This window comes from Rosa rugosa, chromosome 6 (genome assembly GCF_958449725.1).
Source record: "Rosa rugosa chromosome 6, drRosRugo1.1, whole genome shotgun sequence".
NCBI classification, from domain to species: domain Eukaryota; kingdom Viridiplantae; phylum Streptophyta; class Magnoliopsida; order Rosales; family Rosaceae; genus Rosa; species Rosa rugosa.
In genome coordinates this window covers 47,143,071-47,155,270 of record NC_084825.1, presented here as the reverse complement: position 1 = coordinate 47,155,270, position 12,200 = coordinate 47,143,071, and the positions used below count along the sequence as shown (strand labels likewise).

General features: G+C 37.0%; 1 protein-coding gene across 1 annotated transcript; it reads right to left on the bottom strand.

The window, feature by feature from the left end:
* Positions 1-1,123: 1,123 nt before the first annotated feature.
* On the bottom strand, positions 1,124-4,517 carry LOC133715785 (glycosylinositol phosphorylceramide mannosyl transferase 1). Its single transcript, XM_062142429.1, has 5 exons — positions 3,860-4,517; positions 2,883-3,279; positions 2,480-2,643; positions 2,291-2,361; positions 1,124-1,599 (listed from the first exon to the last, which is right to left on the bottom strand). Exons 1-5 carry the CDS (start codon positions 4,054-4,056, stop codon positions 1,439-1,441), a joined length of 990 nt encoding a protein of 329 aa, XP_061998413.1. The 5' UTR covers positions 4,057-4,517; the 3' UTR covers positions 1,124-1,438.
* Between the last annotated feature and the right edge of the window lie 7,683 nt (positions 4,518-12,200).

Genomic DNA, 12,200 nt, shown 5'->3' with positions numbered 1-12,200 from the left:
TGGATCACGTAGGTGGCGCAGAATATCAGAGTGCAATTGCAAAGGTTGTGATCGATTCCCAGGAGCATATACCGAACCACCTAACTTACTCAGCATCAAAATGTATGATCATGATCAGTCACAACACTTGGATGCCTTTAGCAACCTCAATCACAATATCCAGATGAAACGGCAATCACAACATCGAAAACACAAACTATTTCCCTTTTGTTATCGTAGGATGTACATGTGAATAAGGTTTGCAGTCATGAGCGAAAATGCATTAGTAGTATATAGGGCCTGCAAGCTTATTGGAATCTAATTAACAAAATCATATGATATCAGGCCTATAAATGACGGTAACTTGTTAATAGCAACTTTAAAATCTGCCATGAGCAATTTCTTCCCACCTCTGCATTCAACGTGGCTCTGATCATCAGGTATATATCTTCCAAGCATTCATTAGTTCGTCGCTCTAATGTAGAATCAACTACTTAGTTTGACTGGTTTATTCATTTCGTTTGGGCAGCTCTTGATGAAGACTGCATAGTCGACGAAAGATATTGGGAGAAATTAAATAAATATAGTGTGCTTGTATTTATGTCAAAATTAAGCGGTTGGAAACCAACCTGGGCTTGAAGGCTAATCCCTCGACCTTCAGAGGGTCAAGACTTAACATAGTTATATTGAAGAGGAGCTGTGCAAGTATTGCACTAAAGATTTTGGAATTTAGTGTCATATTTGAAGGTTTCACATCATTTACGATCCTCTTGGAACTTGAGTTCGCTTCATGCCACTTATGACAAAAAATGAAGTGCTTGAAGGCAAGAAAACTGTAATGACTACACTTGGGAAAGCTAAAAAATGGAAAGCTTGAAGGCAATAAAAATGTAATGACCGCTGCATACATCTTCAACCTCAACTATATTCTGTATTCAATATCATCATACAACCGCTGCATGTCATAATTATAGAATGAATTTTTAACCACTGTAGGCATGTATGTATTAACCGAAGAGAATAGTTCTTTGTCGCAAATACAATGAAATTATATTAACCATACTGTTTTTAGACTAGACAATTTGCTACCAACTTCTTCAAAAAGATTCCTCTAAAATTTGAAAACAAAAACGTGGCAAGTATATAGAGATTCAAAATGGAGTCTCTAACTAAAATATCTGGACACAAATTCCTCAAGGGGCATTTATGCAAGATATGTTCTACAATCAGAGACTTGGAAAAATCGTATCTAACTGCCTCGTGTTACATGGTAAGAATACAAGAAATCAATCTACTATGGGCGTGCAAAATTAGCTACTGTCACTAATATTGTGGAATGCAATATTATACAACTCATGAACCAACAAGCGGGAGTATAGCCTATAGGAATAGCTTAGGCAGAACTCAGAGACTGGAAAATCTTCCAGCAATTTGATCAAAGACAATGTAAGCTCTGAAATCACCAAAACCAGATGTTGCGACTGTCGACAGCTTTCACAGAAGTCGGTACCAATGGCATTCGCCCAAACTCAGCGGCGAATCTATCAACGCAGTGGGTTCTTTTTTCAGTATGTCCTCCCATGCTACTGATTCCGGTTGATCCAATCTCAAATATCTTACCTGAATGAAAATAGAACATACAGATATAATTAATACATAAATAAAAAATAGAAATGAAATCATGGATACTCATATTCTCCAGCAAACAAATGATGGGGGGACATATTTTCGTTCAAAGAGAAAGGCAAAAAAAAAAGTGTAAACAAAACCCACTTCCTAAAGACCTAATCATGGAGGACTTGGGACATGTCTGAAAAGTGATAACCCTAGGAACCATAAGTATTCCCTCAAAAGAGTTAGCAGTTCAAATCTAACGAAACAAGAAAATGTCATTCAAGCCTAAAGTGTGTACTAATACTGGACATGTCCCCCTCAATTGTCAACATTCGTGTGGTCCTGCCACAACCTAAAATTTGAAAGACGAAGTATAGACCAAAATGACTTCAAAACACGTAATAAGCAACATGGTTGCACACAGCAGGACAGTAGGCTCAAGTAGAAGCTATAAATAAGATTCTGGAAACTGAAAATTAAGGATCAAGTTGATGAGTCATGATCAGCACAGCCCCACAAAGATCACACAAGTATGATCAGTTCTGAACACTCCAAATTGTAAGGATGAATCACGGACAAAGGCACATGACCAAATGACCAAAATTGTCATTCATTGCACAGCATACAATACAAAGGCAAACAAGAAGATGCAAGGAATCAAACTTAAAACTATGTAATTTATAGGATATAGGATTACCTTTAACCCATATAGGGGGAGCACCAGTCACATTTGCTACAAGAAAAGACATTGCAATGTCTTCACAGTTCCTGATGAAATTCAATCCAAGATTCAGTAATTGTGTACATTAAAACAAACACACGTACATTTGCAGAGACAACTGAAAATACAAGATCCATAAGAAAACTTAAGCAACAAATGAGAAACCTGTTCTTGGTTATAAAGTCTTTGATTGATGCTGGCATTTCATTTGTGTAGAGTCTTAGGTACTTTTTGTGGAAGAAGGCTGCCTTAGAGAGTACCATACTGTATGTACCAGTCCACCAAACCGACCACCATCCACCATATATGTAATGATCCATATGACCATTCTGCACACATAAATAGGTCAGATGGTTGACCAAGTTTTCCATCAAGAGTTTTCAACATCATGAAAAGAAATGGCTTTCTTGAGTAAATGCTAATGGTCATTAATATAAAGGTTGTCTAGCCTATACAAGTAGAAAACAATTAACAGAAATAACGAGTTCATCACTGTCTCTACTGGGGGTAGAAAAACTCAGAAATTAAAATTGCAGCAAAAGGAAATATATGACAGATTGAGGCATACCGTGGGATCAACCCAGTGCATACGAGGCACAAAGCCAACCATAGTATCTGATGCACTTTGCCAAACATCAAAAGCAAATTCTACAGAAGAGCAAGGGAATATGACATCATCATCAATAGAGAAGACAGCATCCGTTTCCAAATCTGGAATTTCTTTAAATCTGTTGTTCAAACTGTCTTCCTTATTGATATCGAATTTCAATTTAACTTGTCGTCCATCTCTAGTGTTCAACTCTATAATGTGGTTTAGAAATTTTTTCAGAGAATCTGATGGAGGACTTGGCTCACTCCACACAATATGTATCGAATCAAGCCGTGGACATCTGGAATAGTGAGAAATAGACTGCTTCAAAAGATCATATCTCTTCCATGTGTTCATTACAATAGCATATCCTTTCCTGTGTACAAATTGCAGATTACAGCATGAATTTCATAAGAACTGATATCTCTAGTACTATATATAATTGACTTAAAACTCATGTTGTCCAGCAATTTATACGTGAAAAAACATCGCGGGAGTCCATACTCCCTTTTCGGTGAAGTCTAACTCTGATATGTTGAATTTTTGTTTTTATTTCTAAAAATGTTCCATCCAACTTACTCCTGCAATTATCTCATATGGAAAATTTGAACCAAATTCTTTTTCTTTTTCTATTTTATCAAAGTGGAAAGTAGTAGACTCCAAAATAAGAAGATTCAAAAATTTATTTCCCACCATTTCACCAATAAGATCTAGCGAAAATTCAAGATTTTGATGATTAAATTTTCTTAATTTAGCTTTTCGATAGAGTTTGAAAATCAATTAAGAGCTCATTTGCTAAATATAGAAATCCAACTAACAGTAATCAAATTCACAAACTATTAATTATTAAACACTAAACACCGAGCTTATTACCAAAATCAGAATCCAATTAACAGTGATCCGCAATTCAATAGCTGCTAATCAAATTAAGCAACTCCGCGACTAACTTCACTCACCTCGAACCGGAGAACCGTTCCAGCGAAGCAGTGTGACTCGTCCATCCCATAAACTCCGAAGCGCGGCCGGCGAGAGCGATGAGAGTAAAGCCGATGCAGAATCCGAGCACGAGCTTAATCTTCACCGATCCGACGGTCGAGATCAGCGCCTGCCGGAACCTCTGAACCCCTCGCCGGTTCATCCAGCCCCCCCTCATCGCGCCACGTGGCTTTGCGAACTCCGTCTTGACGAACTCGAATCGGAACAGAGTTTGCTTCACGCGAATTGAGCCGTTCTAGAACTTTCCATCCAGTTCTGTGACTCGCCGGCGGAGATGGAGAGAGGTAGTGCTGTGGTGGAGAAGTAGAGATGGACGGCTGAGATGAGATTGGGGGGGGGGGGAGCTAATGACCTTTGATCTCGCCGTCCAACGTCGTCGGGCTTTGGTTCTCAGATCGGAGGAGGGGCTGAGAATCAGAGCGGGGTTAACGACGAGGGTAAGAGTTTTAGAGTGTTTGAACGGAAGACGCGAAGATTGATGTTAATTGCGCAACGGTTTTATGATGTGATGATGTATGAAAAGTGAAAGCCCACCATTTCTGACGGGAAAAATTATGATTCTTTTCGGCTGGGGTGTTGATATTTTTGACCTTTCTGGGTTTGGACCGGAAGGAGTAGAAGGAGGAGGGGGCAGAATTTTGTTTTACTTGAAATGCTCTTGACGATGTCGTTTCTTGTTTACCATACGAGTCTGTGCCGAATCTATCGGATGTAATAGTTATCTCATTTACCATTTGGGGTAATTATTTGATTTTGCCAAAAAAAAAAAAAAGGGTAAACTATGTGATGTTTTTCCTTTAGTGGGTTAAAGAATTAACTTTTGGTAAAACCATAAAATTCAGGTGGTTTGATCATTCCATGGGGGATGATATAGTTTTTTTTTCTAAATATTAAAATTAAAATATTTTTTGATTTTATATTTCAAAAATGGTATTAATCATCTCTGCTATTGATCAGAATTAATCTGGATATGAAAGCTGTTAATTTTGTAATTAGTTTTGAGGTATATTTTGTTGTTTGTTTTAACAACGGCTTTACTTTGTTGACAAGGGGTATGTTAGTCAACTACGTGTGGAGACTTTAGTTTATGGGAATTGTAAAATCCGTCCGAAAAGGAAATATATGTAAAGCAATTAGGCATATGGCATAGATAATTATTTAAATTAACAAGCAATGTTTGAATAGAGAATTAATGTTTTTGAATAGGAATTATCAAGCCATAGAAACAGGCCAGAGTTCACAGAACTTGCACAAGTAAATCGGTCGATAACCAAGAAAACCTATCTAAGCCTAGCAAAACTCATTAAGAGCTAAGGGACGCTCGCTGAAAGCAAGCCTAAGTAAGCAAGACAAACCTCGCTTTCTAAGGCAAAATCAATCATCTAGTCTACTTTGCCTACACGCAATTGTGGTACAAAAACAAACTAGAAACATCTTAGAAGAGCCTATAGAGATTTAACCCTACTATAAACAAGACTTGCATTCAAACAGTGGCGGAGCCAGGAATTTAGGCTTACTGGGGCACCAAAATATATATATATATATATATATATATATATATATATATATATTTAAATGAAAAAACATATAAAATCTTCAAATATGATTTCTATCTATTACAATGGTAATTGTCCTCGACGAGATTTCATATTTTGAAATCGTTGCATGATAGTCTCATCATCTATACTAGTAAAAATGTCTTTCTCAATATATGAAATTAAGCAATCATTAACTTCGGGACAAGACTTCTCTGGAATGATAGTCTTTATTTTTTTTTTGTAGGGGATGACTCCAATGAGGTATTTATACCCGACGACTCCTCTGCATCAGGATTTTCTTTTCTTTTAAAGTATCTTAACATATTTAAATGAAGAATAGAGAAGTAGTGAGAACCAAAAGAAGCGACTACAATAATACTCTTTACAAAAGAATTGATTTAGAATCATTACTTGATGAGATATATATATATATATATATATATATACATGTTAGTAATGTAATAAAATATTTTTTTTAATTGTTTTTCTATTGGACTTAGAAATCTGTAAGTAACTAGGAAATAGAAATCATTAACCGTAACAAAGTTTTATTATATATTGATGTCAAACAGATTTAGAAAAGAAAGAAGAGCATGATTCGGATAAAAAAAAAAAAAATATATATATATATACATTATATATATCAATAGAAAGTCAAGCGTGGGACCTCAAACAATCCCATAAAAAAAAACAGAAAGAAAGAAGAGCACGTGAAGAACTGAAGATGATGGATAGAGATAAATTGAGAAAAAAATATAAAAATACATAATATAAACCTCATATTAATATAATATTAATATTATATATATACATATTAATTTTTTTCTGAAAAGTTGAGTGGGGCACGGGACCCACTGGGCCCCTGCCTCCCTCCGCCCCTGCATTCAAAATGTCTAATCATAAGAGAACCTAGCTAGACAAGGGTCAACTCCTTCCCCTTAGGGTCGGAATTAGCTCAATCTTCAGCAACTAACAACCTCGGCATCAGGTTGGTCTTCTTGTTGTTCCTCTTAGTCTTCTTACCTTGGTCCTCATCCTTCTCGACCATTTTGCTCTTTCCTGCAGTACCATATGGCATCTTATTGAGACTACCTATAGGACGACCACGCTTTCTCTTTGGCTGCTCCATAGCACTAGTAGGTGATTCAACAAGACCCATAGTCATTGCATCTAGGTTTTTCTTATCTACAGCCAAACTAAGACGAAGCTTTTTAGGAGAGATGATTACCTCCTCTCCTTCTCTATGACGATGCGCACCCGTAATGGTTGGTACCTCCTGCCAAGGCTCCTCAAGCTCCCTAATCTGCACCTGCCTTCTAGTTCGGCGCGTGTTAACAACATTATGCGGTAGAAAGACTTCTGGAATAGCTTGGGAAACCTGGGCCTGGAAAACTAGGGTTTGGCCATGCATTTGCCAAAACCCTAGTTGTAGCCGCACTTGTTTCCGGCCCACCACGCAGCACCGCCAAGGCTGATGGCTGCTCCGCCATCCCTACTAGTCCCTGTTCGTCCTCCATCAACTCCGGCTCGAAGCATGTTAATCCCACATGAGTAACGAGCCCACACCTATTACACCGGCCAAACAACTTGTCATATTTGAATTGTACCACAAATTGGACCTCGTCCTCAACCTAGAAACGACGCCTGAGCAGCAATGGCGTCACATATGCGATTTCCACCCAGATTCGCAACACTCTAGTCTGAAAAGTCGTCTGGTCAAACTCCATAAACTCCCCGATTGTGCTGTCTATAAGGGCGCATGATCCTTTCAGATCTAAACGTCGGTGGAACACCCATCAACGTCATCTAGTACGATGACTTCTGCAGTGGCACTGACATCACCGGGCTCACCCCATCATACTCCGCCAAAGCGATCGGGACTCGATTGAATCGCTAGGGGCCGCCCTTCCAAACCCTAGCCCTATCGATCGGATCCGAAAGGAAATCAGAACGCGATCATCTTCCCCAGCCTCTTCGACACAGAGAGTACCATTAATCCTTCACGCATACCTGAACATTCCCATGAATGACCTGCGTGTATAGTCCCTTGCAGTTAATAGTTTTCCAAGCATGAAAACTTTCGGTTGTCGCAGTCCCTTAGATGGACGCAGATCAACAGGCCGCTTCCCATCTACGTACAATAGCGAGGGAGGAGGCAAGTTTGCTGCCATTGCATCAACAGAGGCCATTCTTTGTTGAAATTTTTTTTCTCTCACAAACGCAGACCCTAACCCTAGGAGAGAGTTTGCGGCTTCTCTTTTTGGAGCTTGAATAGAAAATTAATTGTTTCCCCATCAATCTCTTTATGTTTGTAGTCTTTAGTCAATTTCTAGCTTTTTTTTATTTTTTTGATAAGATAGTCAGTTTCTAGCTGTTGATCTAATGCTATCAATTTTTAGTTAAAAAAAAAATTATATTAGTAGTTAAAAGTTTACGAGATTGTAATTTAAAACCATAAACAATAAAACCATAGATAATTTAAAAGTGGTGCTAAATCGAATTTGAGGGTACCTGATTATCTTCAACATTCCATTACGAGATCAACCTTCTGTTAGTTTATGTCATAAAAAAAAATAAAAAAAATAAATAAAAAAAAGAAGCCTTCTATTAGTTTAGTTCACTAATCACCACTAGTTGCTTATAGGGACACACGTGGCGCAAGCTGCGTAACTACATCAGACTTATGGCATTAAACTTCCGGTTTAATCGTGATTGGATGAAAGTCCACATAGTGATTGTCAGACTGATAGATAATCCCCAAATCACTAAGGTAATTGCCCATAGACCTTGGTCCAAAGCATTAATTGGGCCTTGTATAAACTAGCCCACTAGAATTCCCAACGAGTCCATCACTATGTGTCTATTGTTATCATAGTTCCAACACCTATAGCTACCTCTTTCCTAATCTGTATAGATCTTTACAATCTTGTAGACATTAATCTCATTGTGAATCTAATGCTCAAGCAATTGTTTTCGCTCTCAGAGAAGAGAAATGTGAGGCTAGATGGTCTGAATTATTAATTGGGCCTCGTAGCAATTAGCTTAGTGAAATCACAAAGAATCTGTGACTAGTTAGCACTATCTAATTTGTATTTAACTAACATGTTATGTCCTAATTTTTTAATATTTGCCGTATCGCCATATCCTGGAGTATCATATCACCATTAACAGTGCAACATAGTTGGACACTTGGATGGAACAACCCTCTATTTGCAAGATTTAAAACAAAAAAATTTCCAATGCTATATTCGGTAATACCTTGCTTTCTATTTCGGAATGCCTCACAAGTTCACAACAACAACAACAAAGCACGAGTTTAGTCAACAATCTCGACTCGAATTGTTCTCCGTATCCATCATTTAATAAGAAGCAAAATGATTTACGCAGTACATACATAGTACACAAATTTGAGTGTCCTTTTCCTCTAGCATGCCCGAGCAATTCTCATCATACACAGACCACTGGGAACAGTATCACCACTCACTCATTTGAGTTTTCAAACACGAAAACCATGCACATCGCAATAGAAGGAGAAGAAGTAGAAGAGTTGATGACATAGCTGGGCGGTGAAAGTCGGTGTTACTTTATTCGCATTATTGCTGCCTCTGGGAAATTAATCAGTTTTTTCTCTTCTTCTTATGGACGTTGCTGATACGGACATCACAAACTACAAAGAGCCAAAAGTAAACCAATTACAAAAATATTAATCTTTTAAAAACAGTCGGCTGATAACTATTTCATAGACTTTTCTGTATATACAGGGATCTATGAGAAAAATCCAAGTTACATGGTAGGACTGGGTAGTAGGTACATGAACAATCTCTGTTCTTGTTTTGACCTCGCGTGAACGATCTCCACAACCGAGCTTACACGTGTTAGGTTAGGATTTCGCCACCTATGCTCCACGTCACTCGATCAAAATATATTGAGGCCAGGTAAAAATCTATGGAGATTTTTTTTTTTTGCTTGATTTGTTTTTGACTCGATCTAGTCATTATGAGCAACGGGGAGTTTATCTCAGTTTGCATTACATGATCTTATAGTGCTATTGGAGCATTTTTCATGATGATGTCTGCCACAACGGAATGAACGGACAGTTTAATCAGTTTGTTTCTTGCAATCTACGCTTTGATGAATTACATGGTCAGAAATTCCTTTAAAGAAATATTTTTCCTTTTTGTCTTTCCCCCACAACCCTAACTACAATATTCAGTCATCTATTTTTGATCCATCCCAACAAGTAAATTCTTTCTTCCATTCAATTATGTTATTGACTTTAGTATTCTATACTGGATTTAAGCAATTTCTCGATCGTATGAAGATGAAATTTTAGAGGTGAAAATTATTCGTTACAATGTCTCAACCTGCTGTTGAAGTGGAAAACAACTAATGCGCGCGCCATTCTTTAAAATACAAACTTATAGATATATTATTAACTTTCAGCTGACAGATAAATACCGAGTCTAAGTTAATTTTATATTTTCTATCATCATTTGTGTAGATGAAATTTCAAGTTCAAATTCTCCAATTATGAGGTAATGAAAAATAATAAATGACAAATGTTAGTGGTCCTAAATGAAGAATCAGAGAGAGGATCCAAGCCATTTATGATCGGAATAATTATTTGCAAAATTCCGACTAGAGTAGGGTCATATACTAAATTATCCTTTGCTCTCCTTAATCCTTATCATCATCGTTTTTTTATAATGTATGGTGATGGAATCAAATTACCTAATCACCTGCTCCTTCGTCTTAATTTTTTGTGAATATGACAGAACATCTCACTTTTTGGTTGCAATTCTATAATTATCTTTGTCTCCATGGTTTAATCCATCTAGATTATTCTTATATTCCATATTTAACTTAATTCTAAGCAGTGAAACGGTAACCCTAGCCGGTCAAGGCCTCCTCCAGAAACGTTGCATGTGCTGCCAAATCAGCAAAGAAGCAATGGCCCTAATCAAATGGGCGGCGGGTAGCTACCAAATTATTAGAATCAAATATTTCTAGGAGATTTTTGTCACCATTTAATGATCAATTAAAAAAAGTACAACATTATGGTTTTGGCTTGGAATAGTTGTCCATTCCGCGAGTGAATATCCACGGTGTCATTAATCATATAAACATACATGGCCAGATCGTGAATAAAAACGAGAGGGCGCAAAAATAGGTTATGATAAGGCATTAGATTTAGGGTTAAGCATTGCAGCATGATAACCGAATGTTGTGACATTAAAAACTGAAAACGACTCAAATCTTACTGTTAGTATATGTTTGAATTAGTTGGAGTTTAAGTTTCGTAAAATACTAATGAAAAAATAAAACATTCAAGTATGCTAAATAACGCTGAATTCAATCAAACATGGATAAGTTTAGCTAAATTTGGTTGGATTTAGGCCAAATGTTGTTCCAATGTGGATGGATCCTACCTCAATTATGTTTGAAATGTGCCATTTCAGTCTACTTGTGCCTCAGTATTAACTAACTATCAAACGAGTATTGATTTTAACATTTCTTGGACACTAAATCGAAATCATTAGTATCCAAGAAATGTTAAAATCAAGACTCATTTGATAGTTTATTCTGACCAAAACACTGAACCCTATGCCTCAAGACCAACCCTAATTCGATCTATCTTCCTGCATAAACTATTCATCCTTTATATCCAAAGAAATTCATGAATCATTTTAGCTAATTGTAGCATCAAACTAGTGAAACACTAGCTAAGCTAGGGCAAAGTAAAGCTTTGAAAAAGGTTGTCACTATGGTGCACATGTGGTCCAGATGGATGAGACCCCCGCCCGACCCCATAGTAGGTCGATGATGAAATTCCATGATATCTGGCTCACTTCAAATCCAGCAGTGTTTAAGTTTGAAACGTATAACATATACCAGGGGACAGATAGGACATTCAAATTCCACCCATGTGATGTTTCAAATTTCTTAAAAATATTGGCTTATAATTCTGCGCCACAACAAAATTGTGAACTATATTAAATCGCACAAAGAAGTCATAGAGTATTGGGAGATGATTGCAAATGCAACAACGACGGGTACCATTATTTTTCCTTATCTGCAAATGTCACTGCATGAATTAAACTATACAGGCTACTTAGCTAGCTAGTCTGTATGATTTATATTATAAAGTTTGATTAATAGATTAAACATAATTCCATGATGATTCCCAACCTTGTTAATTGTTTTTAGTTCGCTCAATTGTTAATTGTTGTCTAAGCAAAGCAGCTCAGCAAAGATAATCTTTTTAGGTCTATTTGAAATGATTGATTTCTGTTGAAATCACTTTTTACTTTGGTGAACTTTCGCTAAAATCGGAAAAGTTTCCATCTAACATGTGTTTTTTTTTTGGGTAAATATCTACTTATATATTGCTCAAGTGATATGAAAGTTTTTGCTAAAAACTTCAACAAAAGAGATCTAGCAATTTCAAATGCATTTGCTCGTTTTTGTCTGATATAAACCTTATGCGACAAGCGCCAACAAATTTAAATATAATGCTCTCTTTCATGCATTATCCCATGTACCTAGTGTATCAGTGACATTGCGGACATTGCACCGTAATCTCAAAAATGTTCGTGCAATTTCGACTCCTCTAAAAATGAAGGCCATAGAGACTTGAGAGCTGCATGAGAATAAAGGGGGAAAAGAGAGGAGAGAGAGTGAGAAACTGACTATCATGGAACGGCAATGTTTCAATTGGTAATGCTCGATTAAGAATCAAAGGCGTGGCATAAAAAAATAAATT